Source organism: Prionailurus bengalensis, chromosome C1 (genome assembly GCF_016509475.1).
Source record: "Prionailurus bengalensis isolate Pbe53 chromosome C1, Fcat_Pben_1.1_paternal_pri, whole genome shotgun sequence".
In the NCBI taxonomy this organism is placed as follows: Eukaryota; Metazoa; Chordata; class Mammalia; order Carnivora; family Felidae; genus Prionailurus; species Prionailurus bengalensis.
This window is the reverse complement of record NC_057345.1, coordinates 53639018-53663726: the sequence shown is the minus strand read 5'-3', so window position 1 is coordinate 53663726 and position 24709 is coordinate 53639018. Positions and strand designations below refer to the sequence as shown.

The following is a 24709-nucleotide window of genomic DNA, read 5'->3' as shown; positions in this document are numbered from 1 at the left end:
ATAATTAAAACAATGGATTAAGTTAGATTTTTAAAAGCTGAAAGTATAATGGTTTGTTCTTTGAATCTTGATAAAGTTGTCCACGTCAGAATAGCCAAGTCAAGGGGCGCCTGGGTGGCTCAGTTGGTTAAGTGTCCGACTTCGGCTCAGGTCACGATCTCGCTGTCCGTGAGTTTGAGACCCGCTTTGGGCTCTGGGCTTATGGCTCAGAGCCTGGAGCCTGCTTCTGATTCTGTGTCTCCCTCTCTCTCTGCCCTTCCCCCGTTCATGCTCTGTCTCTCTCTGTCTCAAAAATAAATAAACATTAAAAAAAAATTTTAAAAAAAAAGAATAGCCAAGTCAAAGTTGTCATATCAAAATTCATACTTATATGGGGCGCCTGGGTGGCGCAGTCGGTTAAGCGTCCGACTTCAGCCAGGTCACGATCTCGCGGTCCGTGAGTTCGAGCCCCGCGTCGGGCTCTGGGCTGATGGCTCAGAGCCTGGAGCCTGTTTCCGATTCTGTGTCTCCCTCTCTCTCTGCCCCTCCCCCATTCATGCTCTGTCTCTCTCTGTCCCAAAAATAAATAAACGTTGAAAAAAAAAATTCATACTTATATCCTCTGCCTGGCTTCCCGAAGGTGACATTGTGACACACTCTTCTGGTTTAAGAATTTTTTTTTAATGTTTGTTTATCTTTGAGAGAGAGAGAGACAGAGACGGACAGAGAGTGGAGGGGGGTGGAGGCAGAGAGAGAAGGAGACACAGAATCTGAAGGAGGCTCCAGGCTCTGAGCTGTCAGCACAGAGCCTGATGTGGGGCTTGACCTCACAGACTGCGAGATCATGACCTGAGCCGAAGTCAGACGCTCAACCGACTTAGCCACCCAGGCGCCCCACACTCTTTTGGTTTTAGACTGCGTGTATGTTTTCATTTGTGCCATCCCCCCTTCGATTGTAAGATCCTGTGGGAATGCTAGCCTGTAGCCTCATTTCCGTCACCCCACTCCCTTTCTACTTCTGCCGTGTAATGCTTGGGAAAGTAGAATTCTGATAAAGTGTGTTAAATGACCAACAGAAAACAGACAGTGATCCATATTAACTTGGAAACCACTTTCACACCACTAAGGGTGGTTGCTCCTGATTTGCAAAAATAATTAGATTCTACTATTAAAAAGAATTTGTGAGAGGCACCCGGAAAGTTGTTAAAACAATGCAGAACACTGTGTGTGTTGGGCGGTTGGTGGTGGTTGGTGATGAAGATGATAGGATCAGTGCTTTAATTCTAGAGAATCAAACTGGCTTTCTTGTGTAGTATAAGTTTGAAGTGAGGTCAGGGAGTTGGAAGGAGGCTTTTTTGCTACCTAAGTTTTCAAATATGAATGGCTCAAAAAACATTTGGTGAACTAAAAGCATTTTTCACTGGGTTTATTTCTCGGCGCTCCCCCTTTCACCATATCATATGATGTATCACCATTAAATGAGGCCAAGGGCAGACCGGGTTGGGAGGAGGGTAATTCTAAAGGAAATGGAAATGGGAAATAAAAGTGCATAAGTTTGGGGGTCCTGAACTATTGTTCATGGCCTCAGGGGAGAGGTTGTTGACGGAAAAGGCGCATGGTCTTCATTTGCATTGGACCGGGCACTCTATGCCAGGAAGCAAAAGTCCCTGGCTTCCTCTGTTGAAGTGGTAAAAATAATATCTTCTTTGATATTCATACCCTACGATGCCTCTCTGTCCTCTCAGTGTCCTCATCAATTTTTTTCCCTTCTTCCTCCCAAATGCTTTTTCCTGTCCACTTATGGTTTGGGCTGCTTCCTTAATAAGAATGTCCTCTTATTCTCTGATGCAATTACATCTGCAGCTGATTTATTTATTTATCCTTGTCTCTATCCCAGCTCTGAACGGACTTTGGGAAGTAGAGAAGAAAATCCAGTCTGCTTTTGGAGGGCATTGGACAGCCGAATAAATGCAGGTATGTACCTTTGCATATCTTTAAAAAAAGGACCAAAAGGAAAATAGCTTTTAAAAAGAATAATGAAACTGATCTTGAACTTGTAAGGATAACCTGTACTTCTATCCTTTCATTTTTCAGTATTGGTATTTTAATTTTTTTTTTCATTTCCAAATGTTGAATGTGCTGGTTTAAAAATAAATCTCAAGAGTATAAAAGTATAGGAAGTCCAGAGTAAAAGATAAAGCTCCCTTATAGTCCTTCCTGGATATTCACCACTTTAGCAGTTTATCACATGTTTTTCCAGACTGTGCATATAGGCATGATCAAAAGGGTCATGATATACATATTATGCCTTTTTTCACATTGTAATATGTCATATATATTTTTCAGTGTTGATTCACATAGCTTTATGTCATCTTTTTAACAGCTGCATAGTATTCTTTTGTGTTGATTTCTTATTTTGTTAGCCTTCTATTGTCACTTGTATTTTTTTCCTATTATAAATGGTGCCACACTGTATACGTATATAATCACGTATACTTGCCTGATTATTTCCTTAGAGTGAAAGCGTGTAACACCATCTCTCAATTCTTCCCATGCCATGCCTGTATAGGGCCTCAAGGACAAAGGTGTATCTTACATTATAAAGCAGACTGCAGCTTGTTTGTTTTCCGTTTCTGTTTCTCGTTGTAGGGTGGAGTTGGATGCTCAGTGTTGGGTTTTAAACCTTTCTTGCTCAGGGAGCCTGGGTGGTTCAGTCAGTTAAGCATTCAACTCTTAATTTCAGCTCAGATTATGATCTCGTGGTTTGTGAGTTCGAGCCCCACATCAGGCTCTGCACTGATAGCACAAAGAGATTTTCTCTCCTTCTCCCCCTCCCCTGCTCACTCACTCTCTCAAAATATAGAAACAAACTTAAAAAAACTTTCTTGCTTGACAGTTGATCTGAACCCTTAAGGTAAGTTATGAACTTAGTCTTTCAGCCTGATTTCTGAAAGCTTCTGGTTTTCAGATTTATTTTGGAGATGAAACAAGTAAAATTGAGTGCCTCTTAGTTTGTAGCATTGAGGCGTATCTGGTTCATGTCTCTCCTGTAAGTATCTCACCTTTACCAGGGCGGCTAATAAACGAGCTCATGAGTCTGGTGAAGAGAACTATGTGACTTGTTTTGAGGAGTTTCCTTGGGCCATTCTGCAAGCACCCTTTAAATGTAAGGCTCTGTGCTAGGTACTGGGGAAAAAGTTGAATGACACAGTCCTTACCCTTAAGGAACTCCCAGCATAAACCATTGAGAGAGAGAAAGACAGACACATGAATAAGATGGTCATAATCCAGTGTGGTTAGTGCAGCGAGGTGAGTTTGGGAGAGGGCATCTAACTTAGGGGATGGGATGGAAGTTCATAGGCATTTCCTGGAGGAGGTGATGTCCAAGCCGAGTTCTAAAGAAAATTACAGTTTTTCATGGAAAAGATGAGGTGGGAAGGTATTCCTGATAGAGAAATGAGTATGACCAAAGGCAGGAAGGTGAGAAAAGCAGAATGGTGTGAGGTGGGGGTGGGGGGGCAGTAGGTGTAACCAGAACAATGGCAACTTTGTAGGTTTCAGGCATGAAGTAAGAGGCTAGGAGTGATGGAAGATGAGGCTGAGAGGCTAGCTGGCAGCTGATGGAGGACCTCTGTGAGGAGTTTGAGACTGCTCTTATAGACTAATGGGGGCTTTTGGAGGACCTGATAGGTGTTACAGAGATACTACTTTGAGGGCTAAGCGAAGGTTGGCTTGGCAGGCAGTAGGAAATTAGGAACCTGGGATCAGGGAAATTAGTTTGTAGGCCACTGGTGTTGGAGTGAGGGGAAGAAAGATGTTCCTTTTCCTTCCTGGCCTTGTCTAAGCTAAGTTGCTGGGGCTGGCTCTTTGATCCTAGTTGCCCTGCCTTTAGAGGCTCAGGTGAAGGACTTTTGCAAGTTTCTCACCAGCAGGTTCTGGCCTCTTCAGAGCAAGGCTTCCAGCCCTCATTCTTCTGCCACACAGTGCTGCCCATCTGCCTGCCTGCCAGTGGAGTGATGAGGACTTGGCCCCGTTCAGTAATTTTCGAGACCCTTCCATATGGCTCATGAACATGAATTGGTGGTCACTTGGTGTGTACTATCTGAGAGCCAGCCCTGGGCTAGGCTCTGGAGGCAGGAAGATAGATAAGATGCGGTCCATGCCCTCCCTGAGCTTGCAGTTTAGTGGGAGATAGACAAAGTTAAAAGACAATGTGATTCGTGCCCTAGGTGGGCTCAGAAGTGAGATGATTCCAGTAGAGGTGGCAGCATGAGTAACATTAACGTGAGTGCTTCCAGAACGAGCCACGTTTTTCAACTACAACTTGTGTGCAGATAGAGAAAATAAATCTAGGCCATGTCCAAAATTATTCTGATTTTTGAGAATATGGTCTGGTCATAATGAATTAGAGTGTATAATTGATTATCCTCATAACTATAATGGATAGTTTGACCTCTCGTAAGTTCGGATGCATTTGATTTTCAGAGAGGGAAGGGGCAGTAGGAAATTACCTGCTTGAGAGGTATTTATGCTTACTTACCTTTCCAGCATTCTCTTTTACCACTTGACCTTCTAGCACATAGAATGACCACGTGGTCTCGCTTTCCTTCCACTACAGTATCTAAATATAAAAGAGGACTGCAATGCCATGGCTTTCTGTGCTAAAATGAGGAGCTCCAAGAAGACGGAGGTGAATCTGGAGGCCCCCGAACCAGGGGTGGAAGTGCTCTTCTATCTGTCCGATAGGGAGCCGCTCCGGCTGGGCAGCGGGGAGTACACGGCAGAGGAGCTGTGCATCAGGGCGGCGCAGGAATGCTGTGAGTACGGGCTGCTGCCTGCTGGCCCGGTCGTGTGTGGTGTCCCTGAGCCTCGCAGCTCTGCTCCGTGTGGGCACGCGTGGGCTCTGGCCTGCCTCTGCCGCTCACGTGCGTTTCACCTTGGGCCAGTGGTTTGAATTCTGAGGGTGTCACTTTTCACTGTCTTCATGGTAAAGTGACTTATTCCTGCTCTGTCACTAATGAGCTTGGGGTCCCAAGGAATGAGGCTTGCCTTCTGTGGAGGCGCAGTTTTTATTTCCCCTACAATCTGGAAAATTGGAATACTATCAGCACTAAATGAGTAAAAACATCTGGCACAAAGTTGCAAGCTATTCAATAAGGGGCATCTCTCAAGATCTGAAAGGCTGTTCAAAACTTCTTCGGAAGGGTGGAATCCATCCTTTGGCCGCTGTAACCTGCTTCCCCTTTGTGATGCTGACTTGAAGTGAGAACTCGAGTGTCACTTTGTGGCTTGGTCAGACTGCCAGGTTGTAAAAAGGGCAGTGAGGCTGTGAACAACATGGTCTTTTTCTTTTTCTTTTTTTTTTCAAGTGAGCCTGTCTTTCTTGAGTTAGCCTGTTGCCAAATAGAAGGTGAGAAACCAAACTGAGTAACAAAATGAAGCTCCTTTAAGCCTTGGGGTCAGTGACAGTTTTTGTCTACCTACTTGTAAATGACAAGTAAAGTTAAATTATAGAAACTTAAAGATCTAATCCACTGAGGTTGTGGCAGCAATTGTATCAATGTAAATATACTAAAATTCATTAATTGTACACTTAAAATGGGTAGACTTTATGATATGTAAATTACATCTCAATAAAGCTGTGTTGTTTTTTTTTTTTTAAATCAACTTACAATGATTAACTATGATGGCAGACCATGTGATCCATGCTTGATTTATATCATCTTTAGCCCTCAGGACAACTCTGTTGGGATAGTATGGACATTTCAAGAGTTACCTACCTAGTTTGTGATAACAGCTTGTCTAGAAACCCCTTTTTCTTTCTGATATATATCTTTCTGTTTCCAATGCTTTAAACACCAGAGTTCCAATAAAAGGGGAGAGGTTGGTGCTACCGGGAATAAAATTGGCTGAGCTGTATAGATTATGAGGTTCATGCCCTTATATTAATATTTTAAAGTTATTTTGACTAGATAGCAAAGTATAAAAGGAAGCATCTTCAGACATTAGCTTTAAAAGTATTTGTAATTAGCAAAACAGCTAGATGTAATTTGATGCTTCTAAAGTATTTTTTTAAGGTGTTGTGTTTTTTCTCCTTTCCCTTAAGGTTTGGTTTTTATAGCGTTTCTTCTGTTGACCCAGTTTCTTACCATCATATTTGTACAGAATTGTTGGGCTGCAGTTAATGAGAGATCAAGGGGCTGCTGCTAAAGGAGACGAGGAGAGAGCCTGAGCCCGCAGGCAGACGCAGCCACTGAGTCTGCTGTAGCTCTGGGCTCAGGGCCAGGCAGTGTGGGGCAGCAGTTTCTAAGCCCAGTCTGTAGAGAATGAGGGAGCTCTTTTATAACTGACTCAGGGGAATGTTGCAAACATTTATTAATTTTAAAAGTACATGAATACAGAATGCCACATATTATTAGAACTCTCATTATTATTACAGTAAGTGATATTGGGAGGCAGTATGGTTTTCTTCCCTGTTGTCCAAAAGTGTATGGTCCATTTTTGTTCTTTCAGCTCTCATTCTTTCACCTCCTCAGTAGCTCTATCTTGGTTTGAATCTCAACTCTGCCTTTTACTGAGTAGCCCTGAATCAGACTAAATCTCGGGAGGCCACAGTTTCTTCACCTGTAAAATGGCAAAAATATTAATTACGTCATTAAGTGTTAGGATGAAAAGATAATAAATGTAGAGCGTGTCAGCCTGATGCCTGACACTTAACCCTCAGTAAATGTTAGTGTTGTTGTTACCATTATTCTGTACTTTTGTATAAAAAGCTTTGATCTTTTATCTTTGATCTTCCTGTTTTAAGTACTAAAATTTTAGAATTAGGGGCGCCTGGGTGGCGCAGTCGGTTAAGCGTCCGGCTTCAGCCAGGTCACAATCTCGCCGTCCGTGAGTTCGAGCCCCGCGTCAGGCTCTGGGCTGATGGCTCAGAGCCTGGAGCCTGTTTCCGATTCTGTGACTCCCTCTCTCTCTGCCCCTCCCCCGTTCATGCTCTGTCTCTCTCTGTCCCAAAAATAAATAAATGTTGAAAAAAAAAAATTTTAAAATTTTAGAATTAGACCTGTGATAGAATACACACAGATTCATGATCACAAATAAGTTATGCTTCACAGTGTATGTGTCAGTGCCCATTCAAGTATGAGCATGTATAAAGAAAGTCTCGGCTTCCAGGCCAGCCCACAAAGGCCAATTCACGGATGGAAAACTATAGTATACCCAAAACATAGTCCTAACAGTACTGGATCTAAAACTCATTTGCTCTTGTTCCCAAGAGATGATGCCCTTTGAAGTTTACTCCCTCTTCTCTGTTACAAGGAGGAATAACCTCTGGAGGGGTTACCCCAGATATCTTAAAAGGCAGGAATCAAGGAGTTCAGCGAGATGTCAGCATGCCGAGGCATCTGTCTCTTTTTCACTCGGGTGTGCATTGGAGAGAGTTCGTGCCTGGACGGGCCGAGCCTGGGAAGATCCCTGTCAGTGTCAGTTGTGCTCCAGATATCTGATTTGGGAAACTCCTATTACCTCATATTTTCATATATTTTTTGGTTAGGTTGCCTGTATCTTAGTTTGAGGCTTGGTCACAGGTGAAAGTATCAGTAGTAATTGTTTGCAATCACCTTCTCTGCTTCCCCCATGCTTTTAGATTACAGGTCTGTGTAATTTTAATTATGGGCTCAGAAGTGAGTGGAAAGGTGCTTTCCTGGCTTTATAACCTCCTTTATCTCTCAAGTTCTTCTTGTGTCAAAGGAGGCAGTTGGTGGGGCAGGGAGGCAAGGGAGCACTATTGAACTACTTATGTTAAGCATATATCTTCTTGTGAGTTGGCTACTAATAAAAAATATGATAACTATACAGAGTACTTACAAGGTGTATCTATTAATGGTAACAGATTTTTATCACTGACAAAAATCACTTTGGTTATTTATTCCAACACCTGATTTTGTGTGCTACTGCCAGGAACGCCTTTGCATGTAATACATAATCACAGTGTTAGAATTGTTTAAACATTTTCTGTAGGAGACGGATTGGGGGTTTCCCGAACTCCAAGGATGTTTCTGACTGTGATTAGCAAGGTGCGCTTCAGGTGGGATCTGGGAACCTCTCAGCTCGCGTATTTTTTCTTTTAAGTAGGATTTGTTAAGACTGTCATAGACACCGTGATGAGAAACATTGTTAGACTTTTGTTGTAAAATGTTTTTAATCTGGTTTGTCAGGAGCTATAGTATATATTCCTGGGGAGCCATAGTTGTTAATTATCATGATTAAAACTGCCTGACTGAATATGGTTGGAAGTCATATTTACCCTAAGAGGATACAAAATGTGACCTAGATTCTTTGGATAAGAGAATTTCTTGTCTTTGTGTATATCATGCTTTGAAAGCAGATGGCCTAATGTATCTATCTTTAATTTTCTGATACGTGTTTTACTTTTTCCCCAGGTATCTCTCCTCTGTGTCACAACCTTTTTGCCCTGTATGATGAGAACACCAAGCTTTGGTACGCTCCGAATCGCACGATCACAGTTGATGACAAGACATCACTCCGGCTCCACTACCGGATGAGGTATGGGTGCCTGCTTGGCTTCCTCTTGCAGGGGGAGGATGACAGTTAGCTTGGAGGCCTGAGTCACTTACTAAGAAGATTTGTAGTCATTTTGTAATTGGTAAGTTTTATATTTGCTTGGTATGAGAAAGGACTTCTTCAGTATTTGGAATGCAATTCAAGATGAATTTGATCACTTTGCCACATTGTAGAAAAGAAATCGTTATGATGCAGAGGGTATTTTGAAAAGAATTTGTGTACTATGGCAGAGTTTTTCAAGTGATGAGTCATGGTTATGAGTTTAATTTCATGAGTTGTGACCAGAATGTTTTTGAAAAAAGAAACAGGCAAGAATAAGTAATATCAGCATATATACATATCCCAAGAATATTGTTTTAAAACTTCTGTTTGAGATATGCAAGTGTATATACCAGCTCATGATACAATAAAATATTTCTTCTTAAGAGTTGCAGCTAAAGAGTTTGAGAAGCACCGCCTGAAGTGGTTCCCTATAAATTCCAGGTTGCTGTTGCTCTCAAGGGGTAGATGTTTTGATTGACTCCCTGAGAATTTTTGCCTAGTGGGTGGGACTCTCATTTTTCTTCTGATGGGTATTGCCTTTTCTCTTGTATTGTAGACTTCCTTAAATGTCACATAGTCTCCCAAGGTGTCATAGGTAGTCACTACTTCACTGTAGTGTCTTGAGTTTATAAACATTTTTGCTCTGTTACCTAGAATTGAAAATGTTTGTTAGATACTAGTTAAGCACAACTGAGTGTGCTTTTAGCAAAGGAGCTTATAAACAGGGTGAATACTTTTTGAAAAGGATCTTGACTTACATAGATGTGATGAAACCGGCAGATTGGCTCAGTTGCTGATGGAACGTAGGGACCTGCTGGAAACACCCTCGGGGATCTCAGAGCCTCTCCATGGTAGCTTAGATGCTGCTTCTTCGGGAAGTTGGTGGAGTTGCTAACATTCCAGAATGGTCTGGATGTTTTTCTCAGCAGCAGTTGAACCAGATCTGCTTTCTTTGATAATCATTCTACGGCTGACTATTTTTTTCTTTTTGTACTCACCCAAGGTCTCACCTTAAGAGGAGAGGTGTGTACCATGTGAGATTTCTCGCCCCAGATTTAGGGAAACATTCACCCCACCCAACTGAGCCTTCTGACTATATTTGGATTGTTTTTCAAAGTTGTATCTTGCTTTCTGTGGCCTGGGGGTTGTCTGTGTGAACCAGCATTGAAACGTGTTATTTGCAGCCGACAGTCTAGGAAGGGGGCATGTCACCGAATTCTAGTTCTTTCCCTCTAGGTTTGTCTACTTGGCTCAGAGTTTGGAATGGTAGAACTTGGGACTTGGATAAGACCTGAATTTACCTAGTTCAACTATTGTTCATTGTTTAGGGGCGAACTGATGTCCACAGTGGAGAAGTGAGTTACACAAAGTCACACACCTAGTGAATCCTCTTGTCCGCCCCAGAACCCTCCTTGAGGCACTTGTCTTTGTGGATTGTGCGAATACCTCACTATTAGGGGCTGTCTTTGCCTCCTCCCTGTTCTGTTAGCTGCCAGGAAGTGCACAACTACTTCATTTTTGGCACCTTGACTTTGTACCTGACATCGAGCTTCAACAGGATATTGCTTTGTTACCACAGGCTCTTTGAACTTGGAAAAAAAGATCCCACCCTAAGCTAAAACATTTGCATTACAACAAACTACAAAAACTTTGAAACCTCCTAATCTCACCACTGTAGAAGGTGTCATATGAAAACAAATGTTAGGGACTATTTCAGTGGAATCCCAGCTCTATTTTGGGAAACACTCTGTGCTTCAATTATAAGATTCTGTTTTTAGATCATGATTTTTAATGGTTATTATTTTATAATGTTTCTTAGTATAAGATAAGCATATTCTTTTTTATGAAAAAGAATATTTCCTTTTTCATTCAAATGAATTTCACTATCTGTTGGTAGAGTTCTGTAGAAACCTAAGGAGAATTCCTTGTGTATAATATCTAAACATAAACTTAGAATATGCAGTCATCTGTAATATAATTTTCTCAAAGACTTGCAAGGAAGTCGTATCTCCTTGATAGGTCTGTCTACCTCTCTCCCCCTCCCTCTTCCTTCCTCTGTCATTCCTCCATGCCATTCTGAAAAGGAATCTACACAGCTACCATACTATATTTATTTATGCCATTCTTTATTTTTTCCCATTAGCATGTTCCAATCCTAGGAATTTGTGTGTGGCCCCAGTTTGATGAACATCTTGGTGATTAATTTTAAAAAGGAATGTAGAGCATCTTTCCATGTGTCTGTCAGCCATCTGTATTTCTTCTTGAAAAAATGTCTTTTCATGTCTTCTGCACAGTTTTTAATTGAGTTATTTGTTTTTTTGGTTATTTGTGTAAATTCTTTATTTTGGATCTTAATCCCTTATTGGGTATATAATTTGCAATTATCTTCTCCCATTTGGTAGGTTGTCTTTTTGTTCTGTTGAGGGTTTTCCTTCCCTGTGCAAAACCCTTTTATTTTGGTGTAGTCTCAATAGTTAAATTTGTTTTTGTTTGCCTTGCTAAAGGAGAAAAAGGTTTCTGTGGCCGATGTCCAAGAGGTTACTGCCTGTATTTTCTTCCAGGAATGTTACAGAATTGTTGAATCATTGTACACCTGAAACTAACAGAACACTGTATGTTAATTATACTTGAATTTTAAAAACATAGAGTGTCTGTCTTCAGTGTACCTTCTAGTTTTGTCTTATTAGGGTAAAATTAGGAAGGTGTTGATTTTGGTAGTCACTGATTTAAAGGCTTTTGTTTTTTGTTTTGTCATCTTATTAAATAGAAAGCTGTCAGCCTTTGACTATGGGCAATTTCTAGAGATCCAGCCTTGTCTTAAGCTCCTTTCAACCTTTACGGAAGTGATGGAGCCACAAGGTAGTTTGATCTCCTCGGCCTTATCTTGTCTGAACATCTTGCCAAAAGATTTCCAAACTGAAGCTGGTCTCACAGGTGTCAGATAACAGCCTGGAAGAATGTTTTTGTTCAACCCGACTGGAGATTGTGTTTTGCCCAAAGGGAGTATGTTGGGCCCTTGATTTACCAGGTCCAAGGACTCTTTCTCATAGAGACTCAGTGGGATGTGGCAGGAGAGGACCATGCCTTGGACCGGTTCAGGGAAAATCTGTCTTCATTGCTTCTCTTTCAAACAACCTCCTGCATCCTAGAGACTCTTTTACTTTTCCCAGGTACCCTTCCATGTTGCACATAATTCTCATCTTCTCTCCGCCTTCCTCCACTACCAAAAGGAATGTACCTGTCGGCCTGCCCTTCGGGGAGAGCCCTGCTTTGTTTGTTTGTATAAAGAGTACCTGGCACAGGGTAAGTGTTCGCAAGCCCTTAGTTACTGTCTTCATTGTCCTGTTCGTTGCCTTTTCACCTGTCTCCTTCTAGACAGATCCCGAAAACTTCTAGCAGATATCTGGTTATTGTGTGAATGATGAGAACTCTCCATTTTGGACTTGACTCAGTAGCCAGAGGAATTGGCTGTGTCCTCGTCAATTTTTTTTCTGCCCCAATGTCAGATTTTCCTGTATTTGCTCAGTTGGTAGAGCCAGTTCACCCTTACTTCCTGCCTATCTTGGATCGCTGATCCTGGCTGAGTCCTCCCATCCTGTGCTCCGTCTGTCCTTGAAAAGTAGATTCTTCAGTCTAGGGATAGAATGCCAGCCTCTTCATCAGCAGATAGCTGTGGGCACCCGATCCCCTCTCACATAGGTGAGTGAGAGAACAATCCCACAGCTGTGGTTTATGCTGCACGTGGGATCTTGGATATGTGTTCTTTCTGTGTGTGAGTGAGAGCTACCAAAACCCACAGTCAAATTCTCAGTCACTTTCATAAGTCATAGGGAAGATGAGGTGTATAGAATCCCTGAAAGTTCTAAAATACTGATTTTACTTTTATACTAACTTCTGTATCCATCCTTCCCTCGCCATGTTAATTGCTACTCCCTGAATTTGTTCATTCATTTCTTGTTTATTCATCTGACAATGATGTGCTAAGCAACTGTTATATGCCCGGAGATTCAGTGCTGAACAAGACCACTGAGGCATCTGCCTCCACAGAGCTCATAGCGTTGTCCAGACTATTGCCATAGGCATCTGATTTGGTCTCTGTCATTTCAGTCCATCTTCCATGGGGCTTTCTTCCAGGGCATCCTGCCTGACGTGATCTTGCCTTGCCGTCTCCTCTGCCTGCTGTGTCTGGTCCAGGCTCTAAAGCCTGGCATTTATTTATTCTGGCCCCAACTTCCCTTCCCAACCCTTTCTCCCTTCCCCTGGCAGTAGAGGATGGTTTTTCCCTTGTTTGGCACCTCATCAAAGACTCCCTTATGTCCAGGGACATCTTATCTATTGGGCACAGTGTCTAGGGCTCATAATATTTTTAAAGACTCAAAAAAGTGTTTTAATTTCATTAAAACCAGAAAAAAAATCCAAGCTGGATTATATTTATCTTTATATCAACGTGGTTGTAAAATACAACTTTTAATATTTTTTTATGAAGGAAGGAAAAACTGGGCTCCATGAAAGTCACATTCTAGTCCCGCTTATGAGACATGCCCCTTGTATGTTTCTTTATTGTTATTGTTGGATTTGACTGGTTGCCATGTAGACATATAGACAAGGAACTCACAAGAGTATGGAGACCAGGCCCTTTGAATCCCAGCCTGGCAAAAGGGCCTGCCACGTGTAGGCGTTGCAAATACAGCTCAGTGACAGATGTCTGAGTTTAGTGGCAGCACTTTTTTGGGAGGAAATTTTATTTGTTGCTTCTTTATGCCACGGTGGTTTTGCCAGCACACGGGCACGTCAAGGGAGAAAGACCCAGGTACCAGTTGAATCTGTAACCTATAGATGGCCTGCGCCAGCTTGGCTCAGTCACTTTCACACGCTCAAGAACTCACTGCATTTCCCCTACAGGTGGCAGAGGCATGTAGTAGTAAAGAGAAGCGGCTTGGGGTCAGTTCACCTCACCTTTTGGAACCTCTGTTTTCCTTGGCTGTAAAATAGGAACAGTGAAACCTACCTTGAGCAGTTGCTGTAAGGATTAAATGGCATAAAGTGCTTATTAATTTTATTCACAGCACTGCAAGCTGCCGCTTGTAAGTAGTGCTCATGTATTTCTTCTATTTGTAACTCTATTCATTGTAAGATAAGCCATCAATTAAATAACAGCAGTCTGGGAAATAGGAAGCACTGCCACATTAACTGTGCATCTTGATTAGACAATGAAACTACATTTTCTTGAATAGAAATGTTAAAATGTCAATTAAATAGGTCTTGGATTCAAGGCAGGATAGCATTATTAAAGGTAAAGGGAGTTGCTGGGCCAGCTCTTGCATCTAGTCAGCATGTTTTCCTATTTAGGAAGACGTAGTGGAAAGTCACTTTATCTCCTTGAGTCACAGACAGGTTCTGGCAGGATGCTGTTCACAGAGTGCTTGTAAGAGCGAAAAGAAAAAGGACCTTCTAACCAGTGACGTGCTATACAGCGGAAAAGCAAGCAAACGCTTGCTTTCCAGGGAAATTTAGCCTCCGGCATTGAGCACTCTGGGTACAACAAGGACACCTCTCCCATGCATTCGAATGTCCCCTTCCCCAAATTGACACTTATCTTCCTGCCTTCTAGGTTCTATTTCACCAACTGGCATGGGACCAATGATAATGAGCAGTCTGTATGGCGACATTCTCCGAAGAAGCAGAAAAATGGCTACGAGAAAAAAAAAGTTCCAGATGCAACCCCTCTCCTTGACGCCAGCTCCCTGGAGTATCTGTTTGCTCAGGTGAGAAGTCTGGGCCCGGGAGAAGCTGGAGGGCCCGGGATGGCTGAGGCATCACAGGTTCAGACCGCCTGGTGTGGCTGGACTCATTGGTGGCTAGGATGTTTTATGGCCTCCTCTCCTGCTCTGCTCTGTCTTATGGCTGTCCTTGCTGCTCTAGGACTTGCCCAGAACGAGGAGGGGAGAGGCAGCAGTTCGGTGTCCCAAGGGGCTGGTTGTCCCACTTGGGGATTTTCGAGGCATCGCTTCTTCCCTATTCCTTTCTTTTTCCCTTACCTCCTATCATTTCACTTCTCATCTGCACTGCCTCCCGTGGAGAGAGCAGAGGGAAGCTGCAGGTGAGGGAGGGTGTAGTTCAGTGGGGTGAATGGGGACATCTCAGCAGTCAGAGTAACGTTTGGGAAGGCAGGAGGTGTCCGCTCTGAGTCACAGCGGTAGTGGGGTGGGAAGATTAGACACTAGATAAAAGCCAGAAGAGAAGTTAGAGTCCCTGAATTGCATTCCCCAGAGATAACCAGCGTTTTTGGTGATCTGCTTCCTGATGTTACCATGCAGGTATATATTGTGTACCGTGTAGTTTTTTGAAAATACCCTATCATTTTTGTAAACTGCTTTTTTGTCCATTCTATTGATGATCTTTCAGATGTCAGTTAAAAATATAAATCTATGCTATTTTAATGGCTTCATAATCATTCATTTATTCAACAAATATTTACTCCTGTGTACTGTTTGCTGAGGCACTGCAGATACTATGGTGAACAAGACAGATGTGGTCTCTGCAAGCAGCAGATACAAAATCAAGCTGGGCAAACAGAAAACAAGTAAAATGATACATATGGAACACATAAGAATGGTCAGAAGTGCTATGAAGGAGAAAGCTTTTGTGATAGAGAATATAGGGAGGGGGTTTGATTGGGAAAGTCTGATTTAAATAGTGTGATGGGAGAAGGTCTCTAAGGAGGTGACACTTCTATGAATCTGGAAGAAGGAGGAGTCTGCAGTTCTAAGGAAGGAGAGGGGAAAATATTTCTTCTCCGTTAGAGCAGTTTCTCAACAGCACTGCTGACATTTTGGGCTGGATGGTTTTTTGCTCTGAGGGACTGCCCTGTGTGTTGTATGACATTTACCCACATTCCTGGCCTCCGCTCATTAGATGCCATCCCACCAATTGTGACAATCAAAACTGTCTCCAGACATTGCCAGACCTCCCCTATGGGGCAAAATCTCCCTGGTTGAAAGCATCTGATAGAGAGGGAACAGAATGTGGGAAGACTGTGAGGCAGGTGGGAGCTCAGAGGAGAGTCAGTGTGGCTGGAGGAGAGGAGGGTGATGGGAAGGAGTGTTACTGGTGGGGCCAGCGAGGAGCAGATCATGTGCCCCGTTGGTCCACGTGAGACAAGATGCTGGTTTGGCTTAGTGGTGGTGGCAGTAGAGTTTGGAGAAAAATGGGGGACCTACAATTAATTCTGGAGGGAGAATTGATAGGATTTGCTGATCAGTTGGCTGCGCAAGGGGAGAGAATCCAAAGTATCAAAGGTGATTTTGAGGTTTCCATTTTGGGCCTTGTTTGATAGATAATGGAGTCGTTCCCTAAGTAGAGAAGGCAGGGAGGAGCAGGGAGGAGCAGGTTGGAGAAGGGTTGGGAATGAGGCATTCTCATTTGGAGATGCCTATGGAGAGATTTCAGGTAGGAAGTGAGTTTATAGAAGTGTTTATAGATGTGTTCTATTTCTTTAAGATATACTTTCACGTGTGATTTTTATGTCCCAGTTATATTCCATTGCACAGCTTTAGTTTCTGGCCAGAAAACTGGCCATTTTCAGATCGATCGTTTTTTATTCAACCTCCCAGCTTTATATATTCAAAGGAATAGCGCACCATACTTCAAGAGTAAGTATTGCATTAGAATCTGACCTCTCAGAGGTTCAGGAATGAGTTACTTGAGGTGGTTGTACAGTGATATTTACAGAAAATCACAGCCAATCAAAATAGTTTCAGATTTTGTTCTGCTTCTTCACACGTTGCCGGCAGAAATGATTCTTGTTGGTCCTTAGTAGTTTGTGGAGGTTGACGGTGTCCTGTTCTTACCGGAGAGAAATAAATCCTATCTGGGAAAGAAAAACAGCCGCAGTGAGAACCCTCCATCCAGAAACCACTAAACTAAAGTCCCTTCAGAGAAAGTGAGTGTCTCACTTATGTGGAAACAGCACCCCTAGATTTCACACTACCTCTGTTCCATCGAGAGAAAGACTAAAGATTTCAGTGTGCTTGACATTAGTAAAGTTGAGTGGCTGCAGCACAGTGTTGATGAACCATAGTCCTGGAGTCACATCTAGGTTTGACTTTCCCCCACCACTTCCTGGGTCCCAGCTCCCACAGCATTCTGTCTTTCCACTTGACTTTGTTCTTTATAACTATATTATATTATATAGTTCTATATTAAAGAACTATATTAAATAACTATATATTAAAGTTCTTTTTTTCAACGTTTATTTATTTTTGGGACAGAGAGAGACAGAGCATGAACGGGGGAGGGGCAGAGAGAGAGGGAGACACAGAATCGGAAACAGGCTCCAGGCTCTGAGCCATCAGCCCAGAGCCTGACGCGGGGCTCGAACTCACGGACCGCGAGATTGTGACCTGGCTGAAGTCGGACGCTTAACCGACTGCGCCACCCAGGCGCCCCTAAAGTTCTATCTATATTAAAGAACTATTCTCATAACTATAACTATATTGATGTTCTATATTCCTGTTTGTTTATTCTTTCTTCTCAACATGGAATCTCCCTGAGGTCAGGAACACAGTTTGGCTTACTGCTATGTATACCCCTGGCCCCTAGAATAACATCTGGCCCATAATTGGTTCCCAGTAATCAATAATTACCACATGGGTGAGTGCAGTGATGTAACTTTTGGGTGCCTTACATTCCTCATCTGTTAGGTAGAGGTGATGGATGATGTCAGCACCTACGTCATAGGGTTGTTGGGAGGATTGAATGAAACAGTAAATAAAGGGAACCTAGCCCACAGTCTGGCACTGGGGCTAGGGTTTCACGAAGGGGAGGTAGCACTGACATCATCATTACTCTGTACAAGACAGGTGGTGTACTTGTACTCTGTATACGACAGGGACTGCTCTTTAGCTTTTTTGTTTTTGAAGCCCTCACTGGGTCTTGGAATGCTGTGCACCTCCAACGGGAGGGGGTATATTTTGGTGATATGTTTCACTACTGGAAACTTAACCAGCAGGTGTCGAAAAACTCCTGTGTGGCAATGATTCACTTGCCCTTTCTCTAACTCACCATCAGCATGAGGTGTGATGTGCTGTCAGTTATACAGCCAGTGCCTAGGCTAGGATATCTCAGTATATGTTTGTGTAATTAATGAGCCAACCCCAGCCAGGTGTCACCCTCCCTTGCCCTGGTGCTGTCCAAGCCCAGAATGTGCTGCCGGCCACGGTCATTTATAGGATAAGTCCTGTGAAAGGGCTCCACATGTTTGTGCTATTCATCAGCAGCTCTCATGGTGCTCGGTAAACATTTGTTAAATAAATGAAATTTATTCCTGGGGAGAACATTTCCTGAGCCCCCTCGTGCCCAACTTTTGAGAAGGAGTTTTGGTGCCAGAGAATCTATAAACCTCATCCGTGTCATCGCTACTTTTCTGGGTGGCACCTCCCTGTGTGGGGAACCTTTCTCTTAAGACTAGAGACACAGAAAATCTGGTGGTTCATTTCTTTTCACCTCTGCTCCTAAGGGACAATATGATTTGGTCAAATGCCTGGCTCCCATTCGAGACCCCAAGACCGAGGAGGATGGACACGATATTGAGAACGAGTGTCTGGGAATGGCTGTCCTGGCCATCTCCCACTACGCCATGATGAAGAAGATGCAATTGCCAGAACTGCCCAAGGACATCAGGTAAATCTTCCTGCTGGCTGAAGAGTTGATCGTGGGGACAGTGTTATTTTTATACGTTCCCTGACATCTCAGTTTAACCCCTGCCAGTTTTTGGCTGACCCCTGCTCTCTGCAGCGCCTAGATCTTTTTTAGAACATTTATAAAAGGTAGCACAATTACAATCATGTCTTGATTTTGAACATGGACTCATGACCTCAGAAATTTGCACTCCGGTGAAAGTTCTGGATGAGCGATACCAATCAAATTGGTGGCCCACATGCCTGCCCTTTGCCTCTCTTCCCATGGTGGGCATTGCCATCTGTCACGGCGTTTTTTCCTTTTGTGCCGGAGCTGTCCTGAAATCCTTCTGAGTATTGTTCTACAGGCAGCTACTGTCATCCACAGCCTGAACTGGAGTTCACTAGAGAGCTGTTTATCTGATGTGAAGGATAGTACCTCAAGAAAATGGCATTTATTTAAAATAGCATTCATGATCAAGTCTTTGTGAAGGTGTCATCAAACTGCATAATTTCTACCCATCTGTATAATATTTGTATGTATGTATTTACCAAGGAGTTGCTGTGAATGTCGTAAAAGAAGACAGATTCATTTTGAAGAACAAGTTAATATAGCTCTTTTATTTGAGATAGGCAGCATGCACCTTCCCATAAGCTTCCTTCTTGTATCTTGCCCTTGAGCAGAGTCTGGAGCAGGTGCCGGGCTGCCCCTCAGTGATGCAGGGCTGGTTAGATACATGCTGTACTGCTGCTTTCTCTTTTTTCCATGACTTTTGCTCTGGGTACCTCCTCTTTACTTTTTCATGAGACAAAGGTAAAAAATGACAGCTCTCCTCTGATCTTCCTCTCTATTACATTAATCTGAAATGTCACAATATCTGTTGGGGATAAATTCTAAACTTTACAATTTTCCACTGTCATGAAACCATTCGTGCAGCAGGGATTACCCAGGGCCAGATGCTGTCTCAGGCCTGAGAGTATTAGGCAGACTGGTCTCTCCACTGGTTTGGTTTCCAGTTTGTTCTTTCTTTCATGGGTGTTCATACTGTTCTTAAAACCGGCTCCTTCCAGCAGTCTGTCAGTTTGTCAAGACTCTTGTTAGTCATAGATACTTTCCTATTAGCACCTGCATAAGTAATTGATCGTTCAGTTTCCTTGCCAATCCATTTAATTCTTCTGGGACACTTCCACATGGCAGACATGAGGTCTTTTATATTTAATTGGATTTTATGTGTTTTTCCCATTTCTTGTAAAAGCAATATGTGATCTTTATAGAAAAATTATAAAACCTAAAAGTAGAGCCTACAGAGCCTCTATAATCACTCTTGCCTCCTCTCACACCACCTTCTAACTGATGTTGAATCTTAATAACTGTTCATGTGAGTACTTAACGTGCACAGGAACAGTGACGCTGGCAAGCAAAAACACAGATAAGTCCATTTTGCTGCCTCCCTTTGCAACCCAGAAAATTGGATGATACTTGTAGGAATTCCCATCTCAGTACAGTCTGTGAACATGTGCTTTTCTTTCTCTTTCAGTCCCTGTTCACCTCCATCTCCTTATGATTTTCAGCCTAGTGCTTACTCCATCTAAGACCCTCTGGGAGCAGGTCCTCCTTTCCTGTGGGGCAGTACATGGAAGGAAGATTTCTAGACTAGGTTGGTTTCTGTACTATTCTATGCTGGCCTGTGCATGACATGCAGACATATTTTCCTACTTTGTTTTAGCTACAAGCGATATATCCCAGAAACATTGAATAAGTCCATCAGGCAGAGGAATCTTCTCACCAGGATGCGGATAAATAACGTTTTCAAGGATTTCCTAAAGGAATTTAACAACAAGACCATCTGTGACAGCAGTGTATCTACTCATGACCTGAAGGTGAAATACCTGGCAACCTTGGAGACTTTGACAAAACATTATGGTGCTGAAATATTTGAGACTTCCATGTTACTGATTTCGTCAGAAAATGAGATGAATTGGTTTCATCCAGATGACAGTGGAAACATTCTCTATGAAGTGATGGTAACTGGAAATCTTGGAATCCAGTGGAGACAGAAACCAAATGTAAGTGGTGATAGGTGGCTGGTGGAAGAGACCATCCTGTGTCACATACCTATTCTGTTTATCCTGTTGGGATTACCCATTTGCATGTCCATCACCCCTGTCAGACAAGTGTCTTCAGGTTAGAGACCATGTATCATTCATCTTTTATTGTCTTCACGAATATTTATTTATCCTAAATAAATATTTATTGAGTTCTGTAGGGAAATAGAGAAATGTAACAATAGCATATATAATATTAATAATAATGGCAGATATTTATTGAGCACTTACCATGTACTAAGTACTTTTCTAAGCATTTTACATGTATTACTCATTTATTCCTTAAAAAAAAAAAAACAAAAAAAAAAACAACAGAAGAAGAAAGCCTTGAGGGGAGTCCTATTGTTGTCTCTATTTTATAGATGAACACAAAGAGGCCCAGAGAAGTTAAGAAACTTGCCCAAGGTCATAACTAATAAACGATAGTGCCAAGAGTTGAATTTAGACTTCTGGCTCCGTGAAATAGGGTAATTGATTTTGCGATTTAAAGCTGCTTTTTTAAGTGTTTGCTGGATGAGGCAAGGGAGCAGAGTGGTTTAAAAGCATGGGTTTTAAACCTAAATAGTCCTGGTTCAGGTCCTAGCTCCACTATTTGTAGTTCTGTAGCTTTGGGCGTGCCTTCCCCTATATCAGCTACATATTACTCATCTGTAAAATGGAGGTACTTAATGTATCTGCCTCATGGAGTTGTTGAGAGAACTGAATGTCGGTCAGCACAAAGCCCAGCATGTAATAAATGTTTGAAAACTATTATAGCTGCCATCATCATCGTTATAATTATCAATAATAATGTTAAAGCCAAGGTTATTTTTATTTTCTCCTGGTTTATTCATGCTAAAATAACAATGCCTAAAACTTAACCAAGTGCTTTTTATATAGTAGATACACTGTTAATGAGAACTAATCCTCAAAGAACCTGGTGAAATATAAGATCTCTTCTATGGACGGGAAACTGGAGGCTCAAATTGATGACCTAACTAGTTAATAACTGGCAGATTATTCAAGCATGGGATTCATATCTTCTTTTGAAAGTTTCATCTTGGATATTGTTAGAATGTTAAAATAATCTGTGTTAGATTCTAAAAGGAGAAAGCTCATGTTCTGTGCAGCCACATTTGGGAAGAACATGTTCTCTGCCTGTGTTGAAATATCCATCAGTCCGGAAGTGAGAGGACCTGAGGGTAGATGCCTGTCTAGTGGGCAGTTAGTTCCCTTTCTGACTTGACTGGTACAATAGAGATGATGCAAAGAGTTTAGTCAGAGCGCTCATTGAGGTCCCTGCCAGGTATAAAATCCCAAGATTCCCTGATGGGACACTAAACTGCCATCCTAAGCCCACATGTGCCACCTGTTCTAATTCCTGTGTAGATCCAGGCAGGCAGGCTTTCTTCTCCTTGAATGTAGCCTCTGTTTTAGTTTTCCAGAAGCGTTGACCTTTTTTGCCAATAGGAAATGAGAAAGCAACTTAACTCTGGGACTTTAATGCATCTTATCAGGTTGTTCCTGTTGAAAAGGAAAAAAACAAACTGAAATGGAAAAAGCTGGAAAATAAACACAAGAAGGATGAGGAGAAAAACAAAATCCGGGAAGAGTGGAACAATTTTTCTTACTTCCCTGAAATCACTCACATTGTAATAAAGGAGTGTGTGGTCAGCATCAATAAGCAGGACAATAAAAAAATGGTAAGTTTGCTCTGGAGGCAATTCTGTTTGGATCCAGTGATAAGAGGCAGACTTTGCTGAGGACAGTTAGGCAGCACATGCTTGCAGAGCTCCTGTCCCAAGGAGAAAATCTGATGATTTTCTTTCTTACTTCAGCCAGAAATCCCTCTTGCTGACATTGGCATTATCTGTGTTGGTTTTTGAGTTATACTGGTACGTTCTGGAGCCTTTCTTTGGTCTTGCCAATGTGTATCTACTTTTCAGGATTTGCTGCTCTCCCAAAGACATTTTAGCATAAATACTTAGTTCACAAAAGTTAGTGGATTTGAAGGAAAACAAGATGGGTGAATGTTAGTATTTCCTCCCAAGGGCCCCTGTGCAGCCTCTCCGCTGAGTTGGGGGAGCCTTCTGGGAAGAAGTCTCCAGGAAGCCCCGCTTTGCACTTCAGGAGCCTGTCAGGCTGGTGGCTGTGCCCACAGTGGCAGTCCCCGTTATGGTGTCAGGCACACCCAAGTGACTCCGGACAGAGGAAGGGGTGTTCAATCTCACTTCCTCTTTTTTGGTATCACTTGAGGACATGATCTAGACAAGCAGGCCGCTTTTGGCAGGGGAAGTAGGAGCGCTGCCAAAATAAACATGTTTGTGTTAGGGAAGTCATGGCCGACGGCACGTGGAGAGCACAGGCAGCTGAGGCGGGCACTCGTGGGGCGAAGGTGGTCAGCACCAGGGAAATACCACGCTTTGCCTTAAATGTGGCAAATACTCTGTCAAGAGGGTAACATAACACTCAGTGTTGGGAACGAATCTGGTGATAGGGTTGAGAACCGATGGTCACTCTTTTATAGCTGGGGTAACTTGCCTTTTTGTTACACCTTTTAGATAGCAGTTTGGCAACATGTGCTAAAAGCCTTGAAAATATTTATATGTACCTCTACTTGGGAACTTAGTGCTGTTTTCCAGAAACAGAGATGAAGCCAGTGGTCTGTGCATGGGAATGTACCCGAACAGAATTTACAGAGTAAAATCACTGAAAATTACCCCAATCTACAATAATAGGAGAAGAGGAAAAATTCATCACAATTCACCTGAGTAGTAAAATACTATATAAACAAATTGTTATTTTTTTTAGTAATATGGAAAAATGCTTTGTAAATGGAAAAAAGGAGAATATTAAACTATCTACAGAACGGTGCCAGTTTTGTTCAAAACATTTTTCAAAGAAATGCATATATGTATATACACACACATGCTCTTAGAAAAATAAAGTATTAACAGCTGTTAGGGTCCCTGGATGGTTAAGCGCCTGACTCTTGATGTCAACTGACTCTTGATGTCAACTCAGGTCATGATCCTATGGGCTCGTGAGATTGAGCCCCGAGTGGGACTCCAAGCACAGTGTGGAGTTTCTCTCTCTCTCTCTCTCTCTCTCTCTCTCTCTCTCTCTCTGTCCCTCCCCCCACTCATGCTTGCACTCTCTCTCTCAAATATTTTAAAATATATTAACAGCTGTTATTTACGGTAGGATTATGAATAATTTAAATATTTTTATTCTCCTTATCCCCCCCCCCTTAAAACAATAAACATAAGTTAATTTCATCAGGAAACTAGTGAAAAATAAAGTGAAGGGAGAAGCAGTAGAGTCCAGATAGATGTTAGTGGGAAGATGGAGAATGTAGGGAGGAAGAAGATAAAAATGAGTGCCATTTATTCAGCATGTCATAGCTATAAGCCTGGATTCTGTGCTGTGTCTGTACTATTTTATTTAGTCCTTACAAGGATCTTAGATGTAGGAATTTTGGCTCTGTTTCTGGGCAGGGGGAGGGGAGGTCTAGACTGTGGAGAGGTGTGGAAACTCGTGCAGGGTCACGGAGTAAGAATGTGCAGCTCCAGCTCCAAAGCGTTGTCTTCCCCAGACACTGCAGGGAGGAAGAGCTTGGCACAGCCGTGGTCGGGCTCTTCACCTCGGTCAGACCCTGAAGATGCATGTAGCAGAGGGGAGAAGCCACAGCCAGCTGGTACTGTGTCTGTGAGCCCGCCCCATCCTACGTTGGGCACCGCAGTCAGCGCCCGCTCGGACCTCAGGGGCTGGCGAGTCTGTGGCAGCTGCAGGAGGAAGGCGGGGAGAAATAAATACTTCATCTCCTCGTTACTGCATTTTCCTCTACAAATACTAGCTCTTACTACATGCCAGACACTTCCTGTTCTAAATGCTTTGTGAATGTAAATTCTTTCCATTTTCACCGACCTTATAGGTAGGTGTATTATTGTCCCTATTTTACAGAGGAGGAAACTGAGGCACAAAAAGCTTAGGTACCTTGCCCAAGGTCACACAGCTCTAAGATTAAACCATTTGAAATTGCCAACATTTGACAGTTTTTGACCTGTAAAAATGACAATTGCATGTGCTTAACCATAATAGCAAGTTGGAGATACTAAGATGTGAACCCACGTAAACGGACTCCAGAACCTGTGGGTTAACACTGTGTGATGCTTTCTCTTCTTTATCTCCTTCCCCTGTCCCTTGCCAGCCATGGGATTTCCAAGCCCTTTGACCAGGCAGTACTTTGGCTGCTGGTCTTTCAGGAAAGCATGATGCTAGCATGTTATCAAACTATATCTTGATTTATCTCTTCTCTCTGCCTCTTCTTGACGTCTCCCATT

General features: G+C 42.6%; 1 protein-coding gene across 4 annotated transcripts in view; it reads left to right on the top strand.

Annotated features, from left to right (window-relative positions):
* The window catches only part of JAK1 (Janus kinase 1), a 237332-nt gene that overhangs the window by 185466 nt on the left and 27157 nt on the right, over nucleotides 1-24709 (top strand). For all 4 annotated transcript variants that reach the window (XM_043575179.1, XM_043575182.1, XM_043575181.1 and 1 more), the window contains 7 exons: nucleotides 1877-1953; nucleotides 4598-4796; nucleotides 8421-8544; nucleotides 14216-14369; nucleotides 18122-18285; nucleotides 20009-20348; nucleotides 21884-22069. In XM_043575179.1, coding sequence (XP_043431114.1) covers nucleotides 1948-1953; nucleotides 4598-4796; nucleotides 8421-8544; nucleotides 14216-14369; nucleotides 18122-18285; nucleotides 20009-20348; nucleotides 21884-22069 — 1173 coding nt within the window. In that variant the 5' untranslated portion in view covers nucleotides 1877-1947. The remainder of the gene's footprint in view (nucleotides 1-1876; nucleotides 1954-4597; nucleotides 4797-8420; nucleotides 8545-14215; nucleotides 14370-18121; nucleotides 18286-20008; nucleotides 20349-21883; nucleotides 22070-24709) is intronic.